The sequence below is a fragment of the Pongo abelii genome, chromosome 12 (assembly GCF_028885655.2).
Source record: "Pongo abelii isolate AG06213 chromosome 12, NHGRI_mPonAbe1-v2.0_pri, whole genome shotgun sequence".
Lineage (NCBI taxonomy): Eukaryota > Metazoa > Chordata > Mammalia > Primates > Hominidae > Pongo > Pongo abelii.
In genome coordinates, this window is record NC_071997.2 from 93,301,325 (window position 1) to 93,323,001 (window position 21,677).

Genomic DNA, 21,677 nt, shown 5'->3' on the forward strand with positions numbered 1-21,677 from the left:
TGTGAAGTCCTAGTTGCCTCCATCTTAAGAACTCTAGGCTGGCATTTAGCATGAAAGATTCACTTGGGGCAGATGTGAAGATATTTTAGAGCTATGGTTCTCAAACATTTTGGTCATAGAACCCCTTTATACTCTTAAAAATTGCTGACAGCCAGGCACGGTGGCTCAAGCCTGTAATCCCAACACTTTGGGAGGCTGAGGTAGGTGGATCACGAGGTCAGGAGATCGAGACTATCCTGGCTAACACGGTGAAACCCCCGTCTCTACTAAAAATACAAAAAAAAAAATAGCAGGGCATGGTGGCAGGCTCCTATAGTCCCAGCTACTTGGGAGGCTGAGGCAGGAGAATGGCATGAACCTGGCAGGCGGAGCCTGCAGTGAGCCGAGATCGCGCCACTGCACTCCAGCCTGGGCAACAGAGTGAGACTCTGTCTCAAAAAAAAAAAAATTGCCGAGTACCACAAGAGAGCTTTTGTTTTATATGAAGAATTATATCTATTGATATTTACCATATTAGAAATTAAAGCTGAGACATTTTTAAAACTCAAGAATACAACATAAGCTCATATTCCAGTAGCTGTCAGGGATGACATCATTTTCACACTTCATGTAGTCTCTGGAAAACTCTGCTGTACTCTCATGAGAGAAAGAGAATGTAAAGAGCAAATAATTTCTTAGTGTTATGAAAATGGTTTTGACCTTGGTGGCCCTCTGAAAATGTCTCAGGGACTCTCATGGGACCCCCAGATCACACTTTGAGAACCACTCACTCTTCTAGAGGAAGGATTCAACTAACCTAGGGAGATCAGGCTATGGAATCCTGCATTCTAGATATATCCAAATTGGAGCCTAAGCAGCATTCCAAATATTGTTGATTTGCCAGGATCTTTATACCTCAGGCAGAGGCAGAGAAGTGCCAAATGGTAATTCTAAGTAATCTACATAGAGTGTCTTTCATGTTTTAAAATATTTGTAATATTAGTTAAGCTCATTAGTAAACCCACTAGTGCAGATAAAGTAGTTAGAAGCCAAGTTCTTACAATTGCAGCTTCTGGAGGGTAGACTCCTGATTTAGGTTCTTTCAGATGCTGACCAACTGCCTCTGGATTGTGGGGGTTGGGAGCAGGAGTGGAGAGGTGTATTTCCAATTAGGATACTTTAAAAAGTTAGCTCACTGCCCCAAGGGTGTGGATTAAACCTAATGCAATGTATGTGATGCTTTCTTTGCCGAAGCATTTTAAAGTGATATGCTGGGAGAGCTAATAAGACACCTATCAGAAATAAAGGGAAATGAATCAAAACTACTATTTTTTTTAAGTATAATATTTAACAAATAAGAAAAAAGTCCTATGCGTAGTTTCATTGAACCAGATAGACAAATATGAAGCTGGAGAGAGAACTGGTCTGCCTTTTGTTTTATAAAGATCCAGAGGTTTTGATTAACTACAAACAGTAAACTAGCAGTATAATGTAGTTGCTGAGAAGTTAACGATAGCTTTCAGCTAAGTTAATAGAAATACAGTGATCAAATAAAGGAGATAGTAGTTACATTCTCTGGGGGATTAGAAAGACCACACATCTGCCAGTCTCAGACATCCATTCTGAAAGTTCTTAATACCAGGCCACTGGGCAGCTGGCACATATTTATGTAATTTATAGCTATTGGTATGTACCATATTAGAAATTAAAACAAATTTTTATATCAGCTGTATGCTTCAGTTTCATTGTTATGTGGACCACCTGTGAATTGCAGATCCTGGGTGGCTTCAGATTTTTTATTTTGGGCTTCACTCTTTTTTTTTTTTTTTGAGACGGAGTCTGGCTTTGTCGCCCAGGCTGGAGTGCAGTGGCGCGATCTCTGCTCACTGCAAGCTCCGCCTCCCAGGTTCACGCCATTCTCCTGCCTCAGTCTCCCAAGTAGCTGGGACTACAGGCGCCCGCCACCACGCCTAGCTAATTTCTTTTTGTATTTTTAGTATAGACGTGGTTTCACCATGTTAGCCAGGATGGTCTCGATCTCCTGACCTCCTGATCCGCCCACCTTGGCCTCCCAAAGTGCTGAAATTACAGGCGTGAGCCACTGCACCCGGCCCACTCTTTTTAGCATTACCTTCTAGAACCATGATACCTTGCTACTTCATACTCTTAAGTTGGTTGACCTTTGCACTCTGATAGCTTGTGCTTTCTTTTTGTATGCTACCTTGTCCACTATGGTCAAGTCAGCTCACCTCTTAGGTCTAGCTAATTCTGCTACTACCAACCATATGTGACCTATGGCTGATAAAAGCATCTCTGCTTTTGTTTTTTTTTAAGATTCAGATCTCGGTCTGTCACCCAGGCCGGAGTGTGGTAGCACTATCATAGCTCACTATAACTTTGAACTCCTGGGCTCAAATAATACGCCCCACCCCCACCCCCTGCGCCCGCCTCAGCCTCCTGAGTAGGTGGGACTACAGGTATGCACCACTTCTCCTGGCTAACTTTTTTTGTTTGTTTTTTAAGAGATGAGAGTCTCACTGTGTTGCCCAGGCTGGTCTCAAACTGTTGGCCTCAAAAAATCCTCTTCCCTCAGCCTCCTGAGTTACTGGGATTACAGGTGTGAGCCACTGGGCCTGGCTCAGCATCTCCACTTTTTAATATGTTGTTCATGTAACACTCAGAATCTTAGTACTTGATTTTTGGATGCCACATTTTAAGAGAGACAAGGACCAACTAGAGATTATCTACAGGAAGGTAACTAAACTGAGAAGTTTGTAAACAAAGGATTGTTTCACAGTGTGACCCAACCTATTCTGGGTTTATTTCCTGCTACTACTGTCTCTTCAGGCAGTCTTTCTTCAACTCCCACTAAATCACCCACAGTCTCCCACATGTGCATTTCTTTCAAGTTTTCATTCTTTTGCACAGATCCCTTTCCTGTCTCTCCCTGGTAAATTTCTACTTTAATTTCAAGACCCAATTCAAATGTTTTCTCCTCCCTAAAACTTTCCATTCATTTTCCTAGGTATTTTCATCTCTAGGTTCCCACAGTACTTTATATATGCCTGGATTATGCATTAATCAAATTATGATCTAACCCAAGTGAGCAGACTTTTTCTGTAAAGAGAAACATAGTAAATATTTTAGGCTTTGTGGGCTACATGGTCTCTGTCACCACGACTAAGCTCTTCTGTTCTCGCGTGAAAGCAGCCATAGAGAGTATAGAAATAAATGAGTATGACTGTGTTCCAATGAAACTTTATTTATTGGCACTAAAATTTGAATTTCATATAATCATCATATGTCAAGAAATATTTTTATTATTTTCTCAACCATTTTATTTATTAATTTTAGTTACAAGTAACAGAACCATTCCCAACCATTTTAAAATAGGAAAATGATTCATAGTTACAGAGGTGAACAAAATCAGACAGCAGGCTAGATTTGGTCCGCTGGCCATATTTTCCTGACCTCAATCTAATTCAATATGTTTATTCTTTCAGTCACTCATGCAGTCATTCATTTATGGAACAAATATTTATTTGCTGGATATTCTTCTAGACACTGAGAAGGTAGTGGTGAGAGAGACAGACATATATTAAGGTAGAATCTTTCTTCTGCATTAGAGCTTGCTGAGTTCAGAGATTTTCTGTCCCATCTCTGTACCATGAATGGTACATTTCCTGGTACATTTTTAAGAGATTAAATAATGAATGACTGAACAAAGGAATGAGCTATATAAATCACAGCTGATTATTTCTCCTATGACTATATGATTACAACAGCTTATAATTCGACTATGAGAGAGAAGTGCTATCTAAAGAGAAGTGAGTGATAAATTTTAAGATTGTTTTGGGAAAATCACTGTTGAATCTAGATATGAAGGTAACATTTATATTTCGCCTGTTGATGAGAGTGCTATCAAAGTAGTATACTTTGAGATTTATTGCCATTTGTCTGTGAAGAATCTGGGTAGATATATAAACTGTTGGGGAGGAGAAATTTTTAACTAAAGGGAAATATTTTCATTATTTGGATGTGCCTGATAACAGCTTTATATCCAACAAATGGTGTATTATAAGTTTAAAACCTCAGGTTGGATTATAGTAACATATTATATTAAGTAATTCATTTACTCGTAAAGATTAATTAGTTATTTTAAAGATAACACGTTGCATTTGTTGTTTTTCAGTGTTATAGCTTACAACCTTAAAATACTTGTTACCTCACACAGACAGTTTTAATCTTGAAAATGTGATACATGCTTCTTTTCTCTTTATAGGCGAGATAAGCTTTGGATTTGCATGGAGTTTTGTGGAGGTGGTTCTTTACAGGATATTTATCACGGTAAGACCAAAGTTGTATTTTTATAGGGATTAGGTTGAATTTCTTAAAATACAGCTATTTACTATATTAAAACATCAACATTATCTTAAGGAAAGCAAGCTATGTTTTATCGTTATATTGTTTGGATATATAAAGGTATTTTAGATATAGATGGAAGAAAGGAGGAGTCTTTGCTTTATAAGTTGGAAAATTAAATGCATTTGAATTATTTGCTAATTCTGAAGAGGCATATTGTAGTTATTTCAAAAATTTAAACTCAGACCTGTAAAAATGCAAGAGCTTTGCTGGCTAATGCTAAGCTGGTAAAATATCTAGTGTATACATGAGTAGTGATAATACAAAGATAATTTATTTTGCTCTCATGTATTCAAGAAATATCAATTAAATGTTTATTCTCTTAGATACTACCAGATTCTGAGGGATTCAAAAATGATTAAAACATTTTTCACTGGGATTTCAAGGAGTATATAACAGAGATTTGTAAAGTAAAATAAACAGCCTTTTCTTTTTCTTCCTTTTCTGTTTCTATTAGTGGATTATTGTCACAAACTGCAGAGTAGGCTTTTGATTAATGTAAAATAAAATAAAATAATATCTATGTCTATTTTCTGAGAAAATATTTTGGACCTTTTTTCTCATTTTTTCATAGAATTTGGGCTCCTGTTTTCTAGTGTGGGGCCACTTAAGTAATTTGAGGGGCGAATTACACTAAAGCAGAGATGTAAGACTATTTGGGTCCGAATTTTACTGTTTCTGTTTTACTTCATTTCACTTTATCTTCTTGGCATAGGTTTTACTTAACATAAAGATTGACGTAATAGTATTTTACTGGAATTACAGTTGAAATAGGAAAAAGGAAATGATGGATTTTCTGGAATCATTTCAGAAAGCTTAATAAAGAAATAAGCTATTTACACTGGTCTTTAAAAGATAGGTAAACTGGGTAGAAAAAAGACAATGAAGGGCCGGGTGCAGTGGCTCATGCCTGTAATCCTAGCACTTTGGGAGGCTGAGGCAGGCGGATCACCTGAGGTCAGGAGTTCAAGACTGGCCTGGCCAACATGGTGAAACCCCGTCTCTACAAAAATTAGCTGGGCATGATGGCGGGTGCCTGTAATCCCAGCTACTCCAAAGGCTGCGGCGGGAGAATTGCTTGAACCTAGGAGGTGGAGGTTGCAGTGAGCCGAGATTGCACCGTTGGACTACAGCCTGGGCAACAGAATGAGACTCTGTCTCAAAATAATAATAATAATAATAATAATAAAAAGACAAGTGCATTTTCAGAGGTGAAGCCGTGGTACAGTAACATGAAGGTGTGACTCGTGTGATCACTCCTGTCGGTGTGGGCGTGGGGTCGAATAGGGAGAGCCTTGAAGACCGGGTGAAAGAGTATGAGAAGGTTTCTGCTTTATGAAAAGTTATCTTTTGAGGATACTTTTGATTAAGTATAGTTGTTCTTCAATAAATATTTGAGAAACTTTTCTTTATTATTTGTGGCATTTTGATTTCAAAGATTCAGTGAAAATGAAGAGATATCTGGCATTATTTTACATTGCAAAACAGTATTTCTAGAAGCTTGTAATTTCTATGTTAGAAATTCAAATGGCTGTTCCCCTTTTTTTTGGTTGGAATTTGGGTGAATTTCTCTATTATTGATTCCCTTACAATTGGTTTAATTTCCCTTTTCCTGAATTTTTTTTTTTTTTTTTTTTAAACAGAGTCTTGCTCTGTCACCCGGGCTGGAGTGCAGTGGCACAATCTCGGCTCACTGCAACCTCCACCTCCGGGGTTCAAGTGATTCTCCTGCCTCAGCCTCCTGAGTAGCTGGGACTACAGGCGCCTGCCACCACACCGGCTAGTTTTTATATTTTTAGTAGAGATGGAGTTTCACCGTACTGGCCAGGCTGGTCTCGAACTCTTGACCTTGTGATCCGCCCACCTCAGCCTCCCAAAGTGCTAGGATTACAGGCATGAGCCACCACGCCCGGCCTCCTGAAGTTTTTTCAGCGATATTTTACTGGTAAACTTCCTCAGTGTTTGACCCTCACTATTAGTTGATCATTTAAGTGGCTATAGATAGGTATTTTCTAGGTTGACAGGTATTTTCTTTCAGCATTTTGAAGAAGGTGGGCCATTGTCTTTTAGCTTCTATAGTTATTAGAACCTTCTGTCAGTCTAATTATTGATCCTTTGCAGGTAATCTGTTCTTCTCTCTAATTGCTTTTAGTCTTTTTCTCTTAATTTCTGGTGCCTAACGATGGGTTTATTTTTACTTTTTCTGCTTGGGACTTAACAGGCTTACCTCTGTGAATTTTGCTCTTTTATCACATCTGGACAATTATCAATTATCATCTCTTCAAATATTTTCTCCCCCAATCTACAGTCTCTCCTTTAGAATCTTAGTTAGATGTACAGTAGATCTTCATGTCTCTTCAACTCCATTTCCTATTTACCAGTTTTTTATCCTTCAGGAGAGCCTAGGGATACTCATATCTATCTTCCAGTTTACTGATTTTACAGCTGTATTAGAGCGTCCATTAGATTTTATTTTTGGTTACCATATATTTTCATGTCCAGAAATTATTTGGTTCTATTTTACATCTCCCTCCATTATTTTTTCCTTTGTGTCTTATTCTTACAGTTTTCATTCCTTCTTTTACATCTTTAGTTTTTAAGGCGTACCTTTTTTTAGTCATTCTCAGATTGTTTAGTGATTTCATCGTATATCCATGTGATTGGTCTTAGGTGTCTGATTCTGCTTTCTTCATTAAGAAGCAAGACCAGTTTAGTTACAGAAATAGGTTGTCATGATTCTTACCATTCCATTTTAACCTAACTGGTAAAAGTAACAAAGTAATATGAATTCATCAATACTGATTTATTTATACTGGTCAGCAACTGGGTCAGTGGAAAAAAATGGCAATTTTCAGGTACCCTGGATGTTCTCGTATATGAATATTGGGGATTCATGTGCTTATGCAAAACCCCAAATCCTATCTTCCTCTGTGTTCACTCTTTTGGCTGTACCCATGTTTTCACCAAATAACCTTTTCTTGGCAATGTGTAATAATCTTTGGCTAGTCTATAGTGTTGTATACTTGCATCGTCATATAGGACATGTACCTCCATTTTTTCTGTGTCTCTCTCTTCTGCCTCTGTTTTATCACATTGTCATTATATAGAGAGAGTATTATGTCCTGGAATAATTTATTTGATGAAGGGGAAGTTCTTTTAATAACCCTAGTGCTTGCAAGGTTTCATCTTTAACTTTTATTTACTTTTTCTTTGAAGAACTAACAGTAGAACCTTTTATTGTCCCAACATAATAGGATTTTTTTCTATTTTCCATTGAGCTTTTTGTGTTTGCTTATTTAATATTGTTCTTTAACAACTTTCCACAACCCATTATATCTTTATGGTTAATTATTTTCTCACTTATTTCATAATTTTGGATTTTGAGATCATCTTTAGTGAGGTTTTTCAGTGGGAATTCTGTGTGGCATTTGAAGGTGTGTCCTTCCAGAGTTTTGTTTTTTGTTTTTTGGGTTGTTGTTTTTTTTTCTGGGATCCTGGTGGCCTCATTGTTTCCAATATATATTTGAATGCTCAACTTGAGTAAGGAGGCCTATGGTGACAAATTCTAAGAGGAGGCGTTTTTCCTTCATCCCTATAACAGCCAAAATCCCTAGTTATCTTCTGTGCTTGTCTACACCTTTAATGAGGATGTAGCCCTCTGAGGGTTCTGGTTTTATGTGGGTGTTTATTTTAGCTCTTCTGCAGACCTAGGGCCTTGTCTTCTGTACCCATGTAGAGGACAATGCTAAAGCCCTAGCTTACCAAGATTGACCTTCCCCTAAGAGACAGCTAGAATATTCTTTCACAGTTTTACCTTCTCTTTTTCGTTTCAGTTTTTGTTTTTGTCTTCTGGGAAAGTGTCTTACTGTTTGTAAAGTTAGCTAGTAATTGAAAAGGTTATTTCTAAAAAAAAAAATTTGTCTTTCACTTCTAAGTGTTATTTTCAGGGTTTTCAGATTATCTTATTTATCATATTTTAGAAACAGAAATCTCAAGGAGGTTTATCTTACTGAATGTGTGTGGGCTTGGAAGCCACAGAAATAAGTTATATGGTTTATCCGTAGACATTTAAACCCAACCCTGTCCTTAAAATAATCTAATTGGAATAGATTTCTCTCTTTCATAATTGTAAAATACCACAAGTACTCCAAACTAAACATGTTTACAAATCTGTTAAGTTTGTGTAAATGTGAGTTTACTATCTAGCCAAGGTTTTTATCTTTGGAATTTAATTCAATTTCTAGAATAGTCTCCCACTTTTTATTCTAAAGTGATTTAATAGTGAAAAAGAAAACTATTTTAGCAAAATAGTTTTGCTAAAACTATTTTTATTCTGCTAAAACTATTTGCTAAACATATGCTCTGTTTGTGCTGCTATAAAAAAATGCCTGAGACTGAGTAATTTATAAACAACAGAAATTTATTTCTCACAGTTCTGGAGGCTGGGAAGTGCAAGATCAAGGTGCCAACAGGTTTGGTGTCTGGCAAAGACCCATTTCTCATAGAGTGCACACACACTGTGTCCTCACATGGCAGAAGAGATGGAAGGGCAAAAAAGAGTGGACACTGCTTGAAGTCTCTTTTATTAAGAGTCTTAATCTCATTCACAAGGGGGAGCACTCATGACCTAATCTCCTCCTCAATGTCCTGCCTCTTTGAGATTAAGTTTCAACATGAGTTCTGGAGGAACTTAGCAGATGCACACACAGGAAATATTATTTATAAGATTAAGACCTATATATTGATGTAAAGATGTTCATCATAAGTGAAAAGAGTAGGTTTCAGAATTGTATGTTGTAATATGATTCCACTTATGTGTTTCTGAGATACATATAGTTTATAAAATGTCCGCTTAAAATAGTCTGGTAGATTATAGACCAAACTATTGGTATTGCTTACTGTTGAGTAACATTTTGGATAAAGAAGAGACCTTTAATTTCCAAACTTTTCTATTGATTGGAACTTTAGAGTGAAGATATATTAATTTTATAGCTATCTGGCTAATATTTTTATAAAAAGTATTGATTTAAAACTAGTCATAATACATGTTCTACATCAATTTAAAAAGCTTTAATAAAAACTAGCTAAACCTGTTGGACATCGTTTCTTTTGATGTTTAAGAGATGATATTGATGAATGAGATATAAAAATGGGAATATAATTAATTTCAGTGACTACTTTAGACATTCATTCATTCCATAAATATTTATCGGTCTGCTTTTCTGTGCCAGGCACTGTTCTGCATGCTGGAGATACAATGATGAGCAAATCAGATTTTTAAAAAGCAAAAAATTGGCTGGGCACAGTGGCTCACACCTGTAATTCCAGCACTTCAGGAGGCTGAGGCAGGAAGATTGCTTGAGCCCAGAAACTCAAGACCAGCCTGGGCAAGATAATGAGACCCCATCTGTGCAAGAAATAAAAAATAAACTAGCCAGGTGTGGTGGCATGCACCTATGCCCCCAGCCACTCAAGAGGCTGAGGTGGGAGGATCACTTTAGCCCAGGAGGTTGAGGCTGCAGTGAGCTGTGATTGCACTACTACACTCCAGCCTGGGCGACATAATGAGACCCTGTCTCAAAAAAAAACTGGAGCCAGGCACAGTAGCACAGTAATTCATGCCTGTAGTCCTAGCTTACATTTCAGTAGGATTGTTTAGGTATACTAAGTCTGTTGCTTAAACTTGCAAAACTTTATTATATATTGAAAAACATGCACTGACTAATTTTATGAGTATTAATTTTCTTCTTTTACAGTAACTGGACCTCTGTCAGAACTGCAAATTGCCTATGTTAGCAGAGAAACACTGCAGGTAAATCAAGTGCTAATTCAAAAATAACATTTTCCATTAAACCAAGTCTTTACTTATTGTGCATTGCCTGTTCAGCAAAGTAAGAACTAAATATTTTAGTTTGGTAGACTCTTAAAATGAGTTTCAATACATTTGAAAATTGTGTAATGAACTCAAATTATATTTACAGATAAACACTTTAAAGCATAAATATGGTGATATAACCTAAAATTTAAGCACTATGCATGTTATTGTATATTTTCCTCTTAATACCAAAGAAAGGCTTGAAAATTAAGCACTATCATGGGAATTCAAACACTCTGATACTAATTAGGTATATACTTTTTAAAAGTTATTTCAAACTATTTGTAGAATTTACTGAAAATTTTCTTAGAAAAATTAGTCATTTTCTTGATCTTTTTCTTAGGATATCTCATTAAAATATGTTAATGATTACTACTAGATCTCCTGTAAAGATTAAATAAAATACACAGAATACTACCCGTTTGATCACATAAAATCCCAAAGAGTGCTCTTTGATAAAATCTTGTTTATTTTTCTGTTTTTTGAAACTCCAGGGATTATATTATCTTCACAGTAAAGGAAAAATGCACAGAGATATAAAGGTATACATTATATTTTTAACATAACAACCCTGTCTTCATTTTTAAATACTCTGATCAAATTGTTTTGAGCAAAATTGTTTTATTTGATAAATTTATCTGAAATGTTACCACAATAAAAATGAGTGATACTTTTAATAGTTTAATTTTTTATAGCAGCTTTATTGAGGTACAATTCACATACCATAAAATTCACCCTTTTAAAGTATATCATTCAGTAGATTAATGTTTTAATAACTCATTTTAGCTTCTTTATAGTTATTAGTAAAATGCAGAGTGAGCTTATAGCTTTCATCAAGTTATAGTTTTTAGTAAGTTTTATGCTTTGACTATTTCAGTGAGCTTTCGCAGTCTTAAGTCGAAGTCTTAGTAATGCATCAAAATGGATAAATTGACCTTTGACACTTTCTCATAGTCTTTTTTTCTTTTTTTTTTTTCTTTTTTTTTTTTTTTTGAGATGGAGTCTCACTCTGTTGCCCAGGCTAGAGTGCAGTGGCACAATGTCGGCTCACTGCAACCTCCCCCTCCCAGGTTCAAGTGATTCTCCTGCCTCATCCTCCCGAGTAGCTGGGATTACAGCCACCTGCCACCATGCTTGGCTAATTTTCGTATTTTTAGTAAGGACAGGATTTCACCATGTTGGCCAGGCTGGTCTCAATCTCCTGACCTCAGGTGATCATCCCACCTTGGCCTCCTAAAAGTGCCAGGATTACAGACCTGAGCCACTGTGTCCCGCCTTCTCATAATCTTTTATTTATTTAGCTGGCAGAGGAGAGCAGGTGCTCTGGATGTGCTGGAGTTAGCTCAGTGGTACAGCAGGTGCTATGGTAGGAATCCTTAGCATATTTCTAAAGATACTGCCATCTCCCCAGTTTAGGTTTTTTTTCTTTCACTTATTTTTCTTGTCCCTTCTTTGTTCATCCCTCCTCGTATTTCTCTCTTCCCCTTTTGTTTTCTAACATTTTCTCTAACATAAAGATTTTTAACCTTTTTTGAGGATAGAGGTTGGGACAAATCTTACTGCTCTCTGGGTCTCTGATAATAAACCATGAACTGTCTTCTGAGAAAATGTCGTTATGCGCATGTCTTCAAGTTTTCCATGAAATTTCAATGGACTCACAGATAACCTGCTGAGATCCCTTGTTTGGAGGTATTTTTTTGTGGTCTACTTAAAAGACATAAAGAGCTTTTGGAGTTCAAAGGTAGAAGAGCTCACAAGAAGATGAGCAGCTCAAGAAAGGTTCTGTGTCGTTGGCATGTAGATGATCTGGGAGGATTGATAGATTTTTGTCAGAAATGGAAGTTGGAGTACATTTCAAGCAGAGAAAACAGTGTGAACAGATACAGAAGTTAGAAAGTGTGAGGCCATTTTAGAGAACATAAATCTGTACCATATTATTGAAGAGAAGAGAATGTATGAGACTAATTAGAGATGGGACTGGTTGGGTAGTTTGGTGTTCCATTATGCAGGGACTTCTGTGCCAGACTTCAGAGTCTGGGCCTAATTGGGTTGATTTGATTTGAGCCATCACCACCATTTCTACTCCTGTCTAAGCCACCATAATGTTATATCATGTGGTCTTCTGTAATAGCTTGAGTGGTCTCAATGCTCCCATTCTTAGCGGTTTTGTAGTCACTTTTCCGCTTGGCGACCAAAGGGACCTTTTCAACCAGATCTTGTCACTCTCCTGCTTATAAACCACCATTGGTTTCCCATCATACTCAGTATAAAGTTCAGATGCCTTTAGCATGACCTACAAGGTTACACGTGGTCTCACCCATGCATTTCCCTGTGACCTCATCTTACATTCCACTTTTCTCTGTTTTACTCATTCTTTTCCAGCCACACTAAACTTGCCGATCTTAGAATATGTTGAGCTCATTCTAGCCCCAGGTCTTCAAATTTCCTCCTCCCTTCCTGAAATGCTCTTCTCGCAGATTTTGGTGTGGCTCTGTACCCTTACTTCACCCAGATCTCTGCTCATATATTACTGCCTTTGGAGAGGCCTTCCCTGCCGTGTCTTCAGAGTAATTATCTCTGCCTGACTTTGAATCATTTGTTGATTCATTCATTCATAGATGATAAATATATTTATTTTAAGTTTTTTTCTCCTACTTGGATGTAAGCTCCATGGGAATTGGAACTTATTCATTACTGTAACCCCGGAGCTTAAAATAGCACCTGACTACTAGTAGCCTCTCAGGGAGGGAAAGGAGGGAGAAGAGGAAGGCCATGATGTACAAGTGACATGATATAAGCTATAACTTAGGAAAGTTAGTCTGAGCTGGAGAAAGGCCGAACTGAAGCCTCTGACAGAAGTCTTAGATAGCTACCGACTAGATCAAGTTAAAATCCCTGCTCCTAGTCTCTTTCCTTTTTCTCCTTCCCCCACTATTCCATAGAGCTACAGTAGTATCAGTGGGTGGGTGCAGCTCAGCTTCACTGGTGACATTTGGAGTTTGGGAGCCTTTTTTTTTCCTCCCCAACTGCCTGTCTCCTGTGCCAGTCTTTTAATATTTCTTCCTCATGTTGGTTGAGAGTAGGAGGGTTCCCAGTATTTTTTCCACCAAACCCATACTTACATGATTGATGGCACCTTGGACCAAAGAGCCCACAATACCTTTGGGATATAGTGTTGCTACCTCTTCCAAAAGCTTTGAGCTTATTGAAGATGAAGTCATCATTATCTTCTTTGAGCTTAGGTCAAGAAGCAAAAGTGGCTAAAATGCAACCAGATCATGCAAAGGGGTGACATTTTAATTGTGTGGGCCTGTGGCTAGTTGTTTATGTACTGGATGGGCCTAAGCACTTGGCAAGGCACATTAGGATAGACAACCTCATGTACTAAGCAGCAAGGTACAGTCTCACATACCAACCCTGGTTCAATTGATGGTGAGTTCCTAGAAAGGGAGGTTCTTTTAAAAAAAAAACACACACACACACAAACAGGAAACAATAATCAAGTTTAAAGTGTAATGTAAACAGTTGAAAATGCATTGTACGGTTACATTTTAGTGTGGTGATAGTGTTTGATCAATGAGGAAATAACATTTTGATGAAAACTAATATATCACTTTTATATTAACATTCATACTATGTTAGTAGCAGCTTTTTTGCAAGGCAGAACGTTTTACAAGGGTAGTCAAATTGCCTAAAAAGTGGACAGTAGATTTACCTGTGACTCTAATGATACGACATTTTCATTAAGCACACTTTAAGTACTTCTAGGTCAAAGGCTGTGATTATTTTAAATATGTATATTTATTATATACGTGCTGTCTGATAAAATATCTATTTCCTACTTTAACTAAAATATTGTTACTTTGAAGGGAGCTAACATTCTATTAACGGATAATGGTCATGTGAAATTGGGTAAGTAAATTGGAATTTTGTCACATGCACAAATCTGTTCTAAAACATAGTAAAGTGTATGTTTTCCTTTGTAGGACCAGGTTTTCCCTCTCCTAAGACGGCATCTATGTATTTTTAGATGGAAATCTCGTTGCTGTGCCGTCGCCTCTCTACATCCACTTCTCTTAAACAGGGATAAAGTCTGTCCTTCACATAAGACATATCTGTTGTAAAGATACTGTGAAAGAATATCCTTTCTGAATTCTTTCACCTCTAAACCCAGGAATGTGACTTCTGTAATAGTAAGAAATCTGTACAGAATTACTTTGTAACCAAAAAATCAATAACTCCAAAAACACTTTATTCTTTACATAAAGCTTTTAAAATAAAATACAGCATTACTTATTTAAGAATGTAATTTAGATGCTGAATGTTGCTTTATTTCAAACAGTAACATATTTCATTTTGTAACTGTAGGTTGTTAAATTTTCAATTAAAATAGAGTTCAAAACCTAAATAATGACTTAATTTGCAAGTTTAAGAACAAGTGTTCGTTATAGTTTTATGAACAAAGTCATATTTGTTAGTATTAAATGAAATAGTTAATAACAAATACAAAACAGTTATTTTAAACTATATCTATTAGATAAACCCAAATTAAAAATAAGTATTTTATAAAAATATAGATATAACTATTTTGAACTATAACCTGTGAGATTAATCAGATTTAAGAATATGTATCTAGAAATTAACATATAATAAAAATTTCCTACGTGACTTCTAAATATGGGAAAAACAGAAAAGATATGTCCTGTTCTTTTTAGCTGTCTATTGATTGCTTAGTGAACAGCTTTTTATCAGCAGTTTAATATTTTGTGCCAGTGTTATGTACCTTACTCAAAGACATACTATTTATAATATATCTTACTTGAGAAGGATTTAGAAGTCATCAGTAAACTAGAAAATATTAGATCTCCAAATACTTACCTTAAAGAATAGTAACAAATCATACATAAAAATAATTTCCTGATAGTGACTGATACTGGTACTAAATGTATTGTTAAGTTTGGGGATATTCTGATTGGATGTCTTTTCAAGCTACAAGTAGACTTACTGGTTTATCTGATGTCAATCATGGGTATGGAGAAAGTGAATGGAATATAATGTCTCTTAAAGATCCCTTCCAGTGATATTCCTTGGATTTCTGGTCCTGAGAATTAGAAATTACAATATTAATAAGTTTGGCAATTTACATTCTCTCAGCTGTCACTTTCTCTTCAAAATTATTTGATCTTGACCTTTGTTATTTGATTTATGTGGGGATATGTGAGAATCTATTTGGCTGTGATATGTATTCACTACTTTGTGATATTTTAATGCTAGTCCATTAAAGTTAAAATTTGTAATGTGATGTTTGAGAATATCCTGTATTGCTGTGAAATTAACTTAATAAAAATAACTTTTAAAAGTTTCTTTTTATGTTGCCTTAAACAATTTTATTTTCTCTCAGTTTCTTAAATGTTTCTCATTTTTTTTAATAGCTGATTTTGGAGTATCTGCACAGATAACAGCTACAATTGCCAAACGGAAGTCTTTCATTGGCACACCATATTGGTAATTGTATTTTAATTGATATTTAATACTTTGTTCTATCATTATTGGATATAGCGTTTCTAAAAATAGACTGGTCAGAATTTTTCAGACTAAGATTAAGAAAAAAGTCATCAACAGGCAAAGTAATTCAGGCATGTACACTTACGGGTGGATTACATGGCCAGAAAATATTCTACCATGTTATTTTTCACTAAGCAGAAAAGGCTTTAATGATTGATATGGCTTTCAGAAACCTTAATATTTGTTCTAGCCTTGCTGGAAAATCCTGACTCTTTTTCCTGTACATTTCTCATGTATTTTCACAGGTGTTTTTATATCTTTCTTCACCCCCATTTCCAGTCCATATTGTGATTAATCTTTCAACATTACATTATTCAAGTACCTCTTTGCCAAAAACTTTTTGGCATGTCTTGGTTGCCTATAGGATCAAATGCAGATTTCTTGACAGTTGAGTCTTCTGTGATCTGTCCTCTGTCTGCTTCATTAGCCTTAGCTCCTACCGGTCTTCTCCATGGACCTTCCTTTCTAGCCATGTTTGTCTGTTAGATACTGATCATAGTATAAAAACTATCCTACTCGCATATTTATTTACAGAATAGTTTTTGGCCACTTACTATGTGCTAGATGTGATATTAAGCAGTATGATTATAATGGTGGATTGGTATAGAGCTTTTTTTGTTCATACCATTACTTTGAAGTAACAGCACCCTGGAATTCCTACCTTGCTTTCAGCTTATGTGCAGCCACTCCCCTGATGCCCTCTTCATCTGACTCATCAGCAGTCATATAGCACTAATTACTACTACTGATTTTTTTGTATTTAGAATATGATGTATATACCATTTTCATGTCAACTTATCTTTTCATCAATATATATTTTAAAAGTCAAATAATGCTAAAAAGGCATATGAGAAAAACTCTTAGTTGTAACTTCTGCCATCTCTAGCATTATTCATTTACAGATACTGTGTTGTGATAGTTGAAGATCTTAGCTCTCATCATTCATCTTCCAATCATCTTATCTTTCCAGTGTACTTTGCTGAGTCAATTAACAGTACTTTCCTGAAAAAAGCTTTTCCTGAATTTAATAATTTCATTTTTAATTTACTTAGTTTCTTGTTTCTGTTTTTAAAATCCCTGATTAACACTTTCCATACCTTCCCACATTTTGCAGTTTTGTAAGATGCCTCTGTGTACTTTTCTATACTATAAAGTCTGTCACATTATCTGTCAGTGCTGATTTTTGTCTAGTTGGTGTTGCTTTGTTTTTGTTTTTGTTTTCCTAGAATAATCCTTCCTGGAGTCATTTTCCCTCCTTTTCCAGTCTGGACTGTTGAATTCTCTAGCTCTTTTGCCTAGCTCTGCTCTGGCAGTCTTTCATCTTCAGCTTAGCATTCCTTTCTTGGATTCTAGGTCTTCTTCTTTCATGATGTACTCCTTCCTTTTTGTGTGTGTGAAACACATCTTAATAACTTTCTGAGAAACCGTGCATGGGAGTAACATTTTTGAGATTTTGCATGTGTATCCTTGTACATGATTGATAATTTTGGTGGGTAATTCTAGGATAGAGTTTTTGAAGTATTGTACTAGTGTCTTCTGTGGTGCCCATGGTGTGATACCATTATCTATGATCTATTGAATGTAACTCCTCCCCCCAGAATCATTCCTGGTGTTTTGATATTCCATAATTATATACCTCAAAAAAATTTTTTTTTATTGTTTTTACTTTTATTCATTGTACTTGCCTTGGCATTTGTGCTTTATAATGCAAAGACTCATGTCTTTTCAGTTTGGGGAAGTACTCCTCTATTATTTCTTTGATAATTTCTTTGCTATACTTTTTCCTGCTCTCTATGGAACTCATTGGTTGTATCTTGGACCACTTAAATTAATCCATTAATTTTCTTATATTTTCTCTAAGAACAAAAAAATCTTTTTTGTTCTACTTATAAGAGTTCCTCAACTCTTTACATTCATATTTTCATGATGGAGGCTTCCCTCAAATGTCCACTAATCCTTATATTTTGGTTCACTTTGAAGAGCATGGCACTAAAAACTGTTTCATAACTCTTTTTGTATGGGAAGTCGGGTGGTAAACCTGGTTGTTAGTGTTCTAGAACTGGTCGAGTGAAGGAAGCAGAGGTGTTCATTGTTCTATATACGTACTTCTACTTAATCATGTCCTCTCCCTTTAACCTCTTCACTCCTTGGTTCCTGGTGTCTCTTGAGTCTGCAGTCTCTCTTCTTCGTCTTGGTCCTTATCCAATGGGAATGGGGAGGGAATAGTTGCTGGGGCTTAATGGATGAGAGTAGGAATGCCACGGACTGACTCTTGACACTTTCTAATACTCCTGTTTCCAGCCCAACCTCAAACCTACTATTGCTACTTTTTAAACCTAACTTGTCAACATTTCCAGGATATTTGAGGCTCATTGGCTGCTAGTTGTTCTTTTCCTTGGCACCTGCTTAGGTTTGCCCTGCCTCCTGTTTGCTACATCATTTACTATTCTTCTATTTTTAGTCTGTGTGTTATGGTTTTAGGTGAAATATGTCTGCTGGACTTTTCAAAGATGGTATGTGTATATATTTCTCTTTGTTCTTCTCTATATTGTTTTGGGTTGAGCAGAGTGAGAGCTTGAATTGCTGTCATTTTTAAGTACACTGTCTTCTCAGTTTTATTGTAAACATCTCTCATTAAATCTTCAGGATCTGACTTGATTCTGTACAATATTTATTCACTGAATGTTAATGATGACATTTCCAACTCCAGTTTCTCAGGTTAAAAATTTATGTCATTGCTCTTGCAATAATGTGGAAAATATCTTGGGAACATGTGAAATTGTGAATTAGGTAAAGTTAATTTTGGAAACACTCTCCCTGTATCTGTCTTTCTCGTATTGTATCTTTCCTACCTAAAATCTAAAAATTTAGAACCTCTCTCTTCCCAAGTGATTAGGTCGGCAGTTATTCAGTTGTTCGAAAAAGTCTGCTTGAAATGACAGTTCTCAAAATTAAACACATATGTACCTTGAACATTTTATTTCAATTTAAGACATATATGTACATTTATTCAACAATCTTTTGATAAAGAATCAAGAGCTTTTCTTAGAGTAGATTACTTACTAGAGTTCCATTTTAGTAATGCAAACCACACACACCCCAATGCATCAACTACATTTCTTAGTCAGGTTTATTGAGGTATAAATTTACCCTTATTAGGTGTACAGTTGTGCAAATTCATACAGTTGTATGAATGTTGAGAAACTTGTATGCTGTGATGGTAAGAAACCTCCAGAACACATTGACACTATCCAAAAAATCTTTTATTTTGCCCCTTTTTAGTAAATGCTCTCCCTCCATCCATAGCATCTGGTAATCCCTGATCTGATTTCTGTCTCTATATTTGTGCCTTTTCCTTGAGTGGCATACAAATAGAATCATATAATCTGTAGTCTTCCCAGTGTTCTGCCATCGTCATGTTCTTATCTAACGTACCAGGTTTTTTGGCTCATCTTTAGAAATTTGCCTTTCTAAAAGCAAAGTATTTCTAAAGCATTCACTAATTTTTGTTTGTTTGTTTGTTTTGTTTTTCTTTTTGTTTTTTGAGATGGGGTCTCACTCTGTCACCCAGTCTGGAGTGCAGTGGTGTGATCTCAGCTCACTGCAACCTCTACCTCCCAGGCTCAAGCGATCGTCCTACCTCAGCCTCACAAGTAACTAGAACCACAGGCATGCGCCACCATGCCCAGCTAATTTTTGCATTTTTGGTAGAGATGGGGTTTTGCCATGTTGCCCAGGCTGGTCTCAAACTCCTGAGCTCAAACCACCCGCCTGCCTCAGCCTCCCAAAGTTCTAGGATTACAGGCGTGAGCCACTGCTCCTGGCCAGCATTCACTAACTTTTAAACCTTCATTATAACTATGTGTTTACAATAGCAAATGTAACTGGAATAAACAGTTTCAGAGATGAACCCAGTTGACTGTGATAAGCACACAACTTAGTTGGCTGGAGTAGACATGTACTAAGTGGAATATTTCCCTTGTATTTTCATAGAGGAAAGGAGAGCATCAGCTAATGGAACTAGTAAGGGGAGGCAAGTTAGAAGCATATCACTTGTATGTATTTCCCACTCCACTAGGGCATTTCTACCAGCTACTTGGAATCTAGTCATCATAAAAGTAATAACTGACACTTTGAAATTCACTTTTCTAATAGTAATTTAAATTTTCATAAGATCTGTTTCAGATTTAAAAGATTTTGAGACCAGGGGTTTTGAAAGTTAAAGAGTTTTTTGTTTTTAACTTTACTGACTTACTTGACCTTCCTGAAATCATACCAGGAAGATAAATGTATATTTGTAAGATTATCTAGACTGCTCTTTAGTATGGAAGAGTTGAGATGTTTATTTCAATTAGTTGCTTTTAAAAATATTGTTTAGGATTTGAAAATTTTTATATTTGATAATTAATAATTTAAATCAGTCAAATTCAAATTTATGGAAGTATAATTAGAATAAGACTGTAGCAAAGGAAAGAGAAACAAAAAAATTACTGAATTTGGGTAACTTTCCTCTGAATAAATACATTTTTTAAAAGTAGACACACGTTTTTATAACTTTTCCATTATTACAATAGAACTGGAAAAAATGCCAAATAAGTTTTTAGTAAATATGAATTAAATACTAAATATGAAGATTATTGGTGCCCAAAGGAATAGTTTTGGTGAAGTAAAAACAGAGATTGCCAGGTTGCAGTTTTTTGATAAAAGGAAGTAGAGCTATAGATTGTTTATTACAAATATTATTTATTGAATTTTGCATGTACAGAGAGATTGGGAGCATGAATGATTTTGGACGTGTTGCTCTATTAGAATTGTATATTTTTATAAACCTTTTTAGTAACTAGTATAAGGAAGTAACAATGGAATCACCAATAGGGGACTGAAGTGGAGGGTCTTTTTTAAAATGTATAAACAAAGGTTTAATTGACTCACATTATTGCATGGCTGGGGAGGCCTCAGAAAACTTACAATCGTGGAGTAAGGCAAAAAAGCAGGCACCTTCTTCACAAGGTGGCAGGAGAGAGCCCTCAGGGGAAACTGCCACTTTTAAAACCATCAGACCTTGTGAGAACCCTCTCACTATCATGAGAAAAGCATAGGGGAAACTGACCCAATGATCCAGTCACCTCCTACCAGGCCCCTCCCTCGACACATGGGGATTACAGTTGGAAATGAGATTTGGGTGGGGACACAGAGCCAAACCGTACCATTCTGCCCCTGCCCACCCCCTAAATTGCAGGTCCTTTTTACATTTCAAAACCAGTCATGCCTTCCCAACAGTCCCCCCAAAGTCTTAACTCATTCCAGCGTTAATCCAGAAGTCCAAGTCCAAAGTCTCATCTGAGGCAAGGCAAGTCCCTTCCACCTATGAGCCTGTATAATCAAAAGCAAGTTACTAATGAGGGTCTTATGAGATGTCAAGGTCTTGGAAAAGGTGGACCTTTTAAGTACTACATATTTATTTTTCAAAAACCAAGGCCTAAAGAGGCCTTAATTTAGATAGTGATAATTCCTTGTGCCTCTGGGTGGGAGTATAAAGGAAAACATATAATAGAAGTTTTTTATTTTCTGGAATATTTGTTTCAGGATGGCTCCAGAAGTTGCAGCTGTTGAGAGGAAGGGGGGTTACAATCAACTCTGTGATCTCTGGGCAGTGGGAATCACTGCCATAGAACTTGCAGAGCTTCAGCCTCCTATGTTTGACTTACACCCAATGAGGTCAGTGCATCATCATTGAAGAATCCTATGCTTAAGGTTTTTTTCCTCTTAGTATGCTGTCATGAACAAGTAATTTATTAGTCTTGTTTTACCTTACTTGGGGAACAAATAGTAATAG

At 36.3% G+C, this 21,677-nt stretch overlaps 1 protein-coding gene across 4 annotated transcripts in view; it reads left to right on the top strand.

The window, feature by feature from the left end:
- MAP4K3 (mitogen-activated protein kinase kinase kinase kinase 3) overlaps positions 1-21,677 on the top strand; it is a 199,830-nt gene that overhangs the window by 102,601 nt on the left and 75,552 nt on the right. For all 4 annotated transcript variants that reach the window (XR_010136150.1, XM_009237367.3, XM_009237368.3 and 1 more), the window contains 6 exon segments: positions 4,262-4,326; positions 10,158-10,213; positions 10,771-10,818; positions 14,146-14,188; positions 15,709-15,781; positions 21,428-21,559. Coding sequence is in view for 3 of the 4 variants with exons in the window: in XM_009237367.3 (XP_009235642.1) it covers positions 4,262-4,326; positions 10,158-10,213; positions 10,771-10,818; positions 14,146-14,188; positions 15,709-15,781; positions 21,428-21,559 (417 nt within the window). In the remaining variant the exon portion in view is untranslated.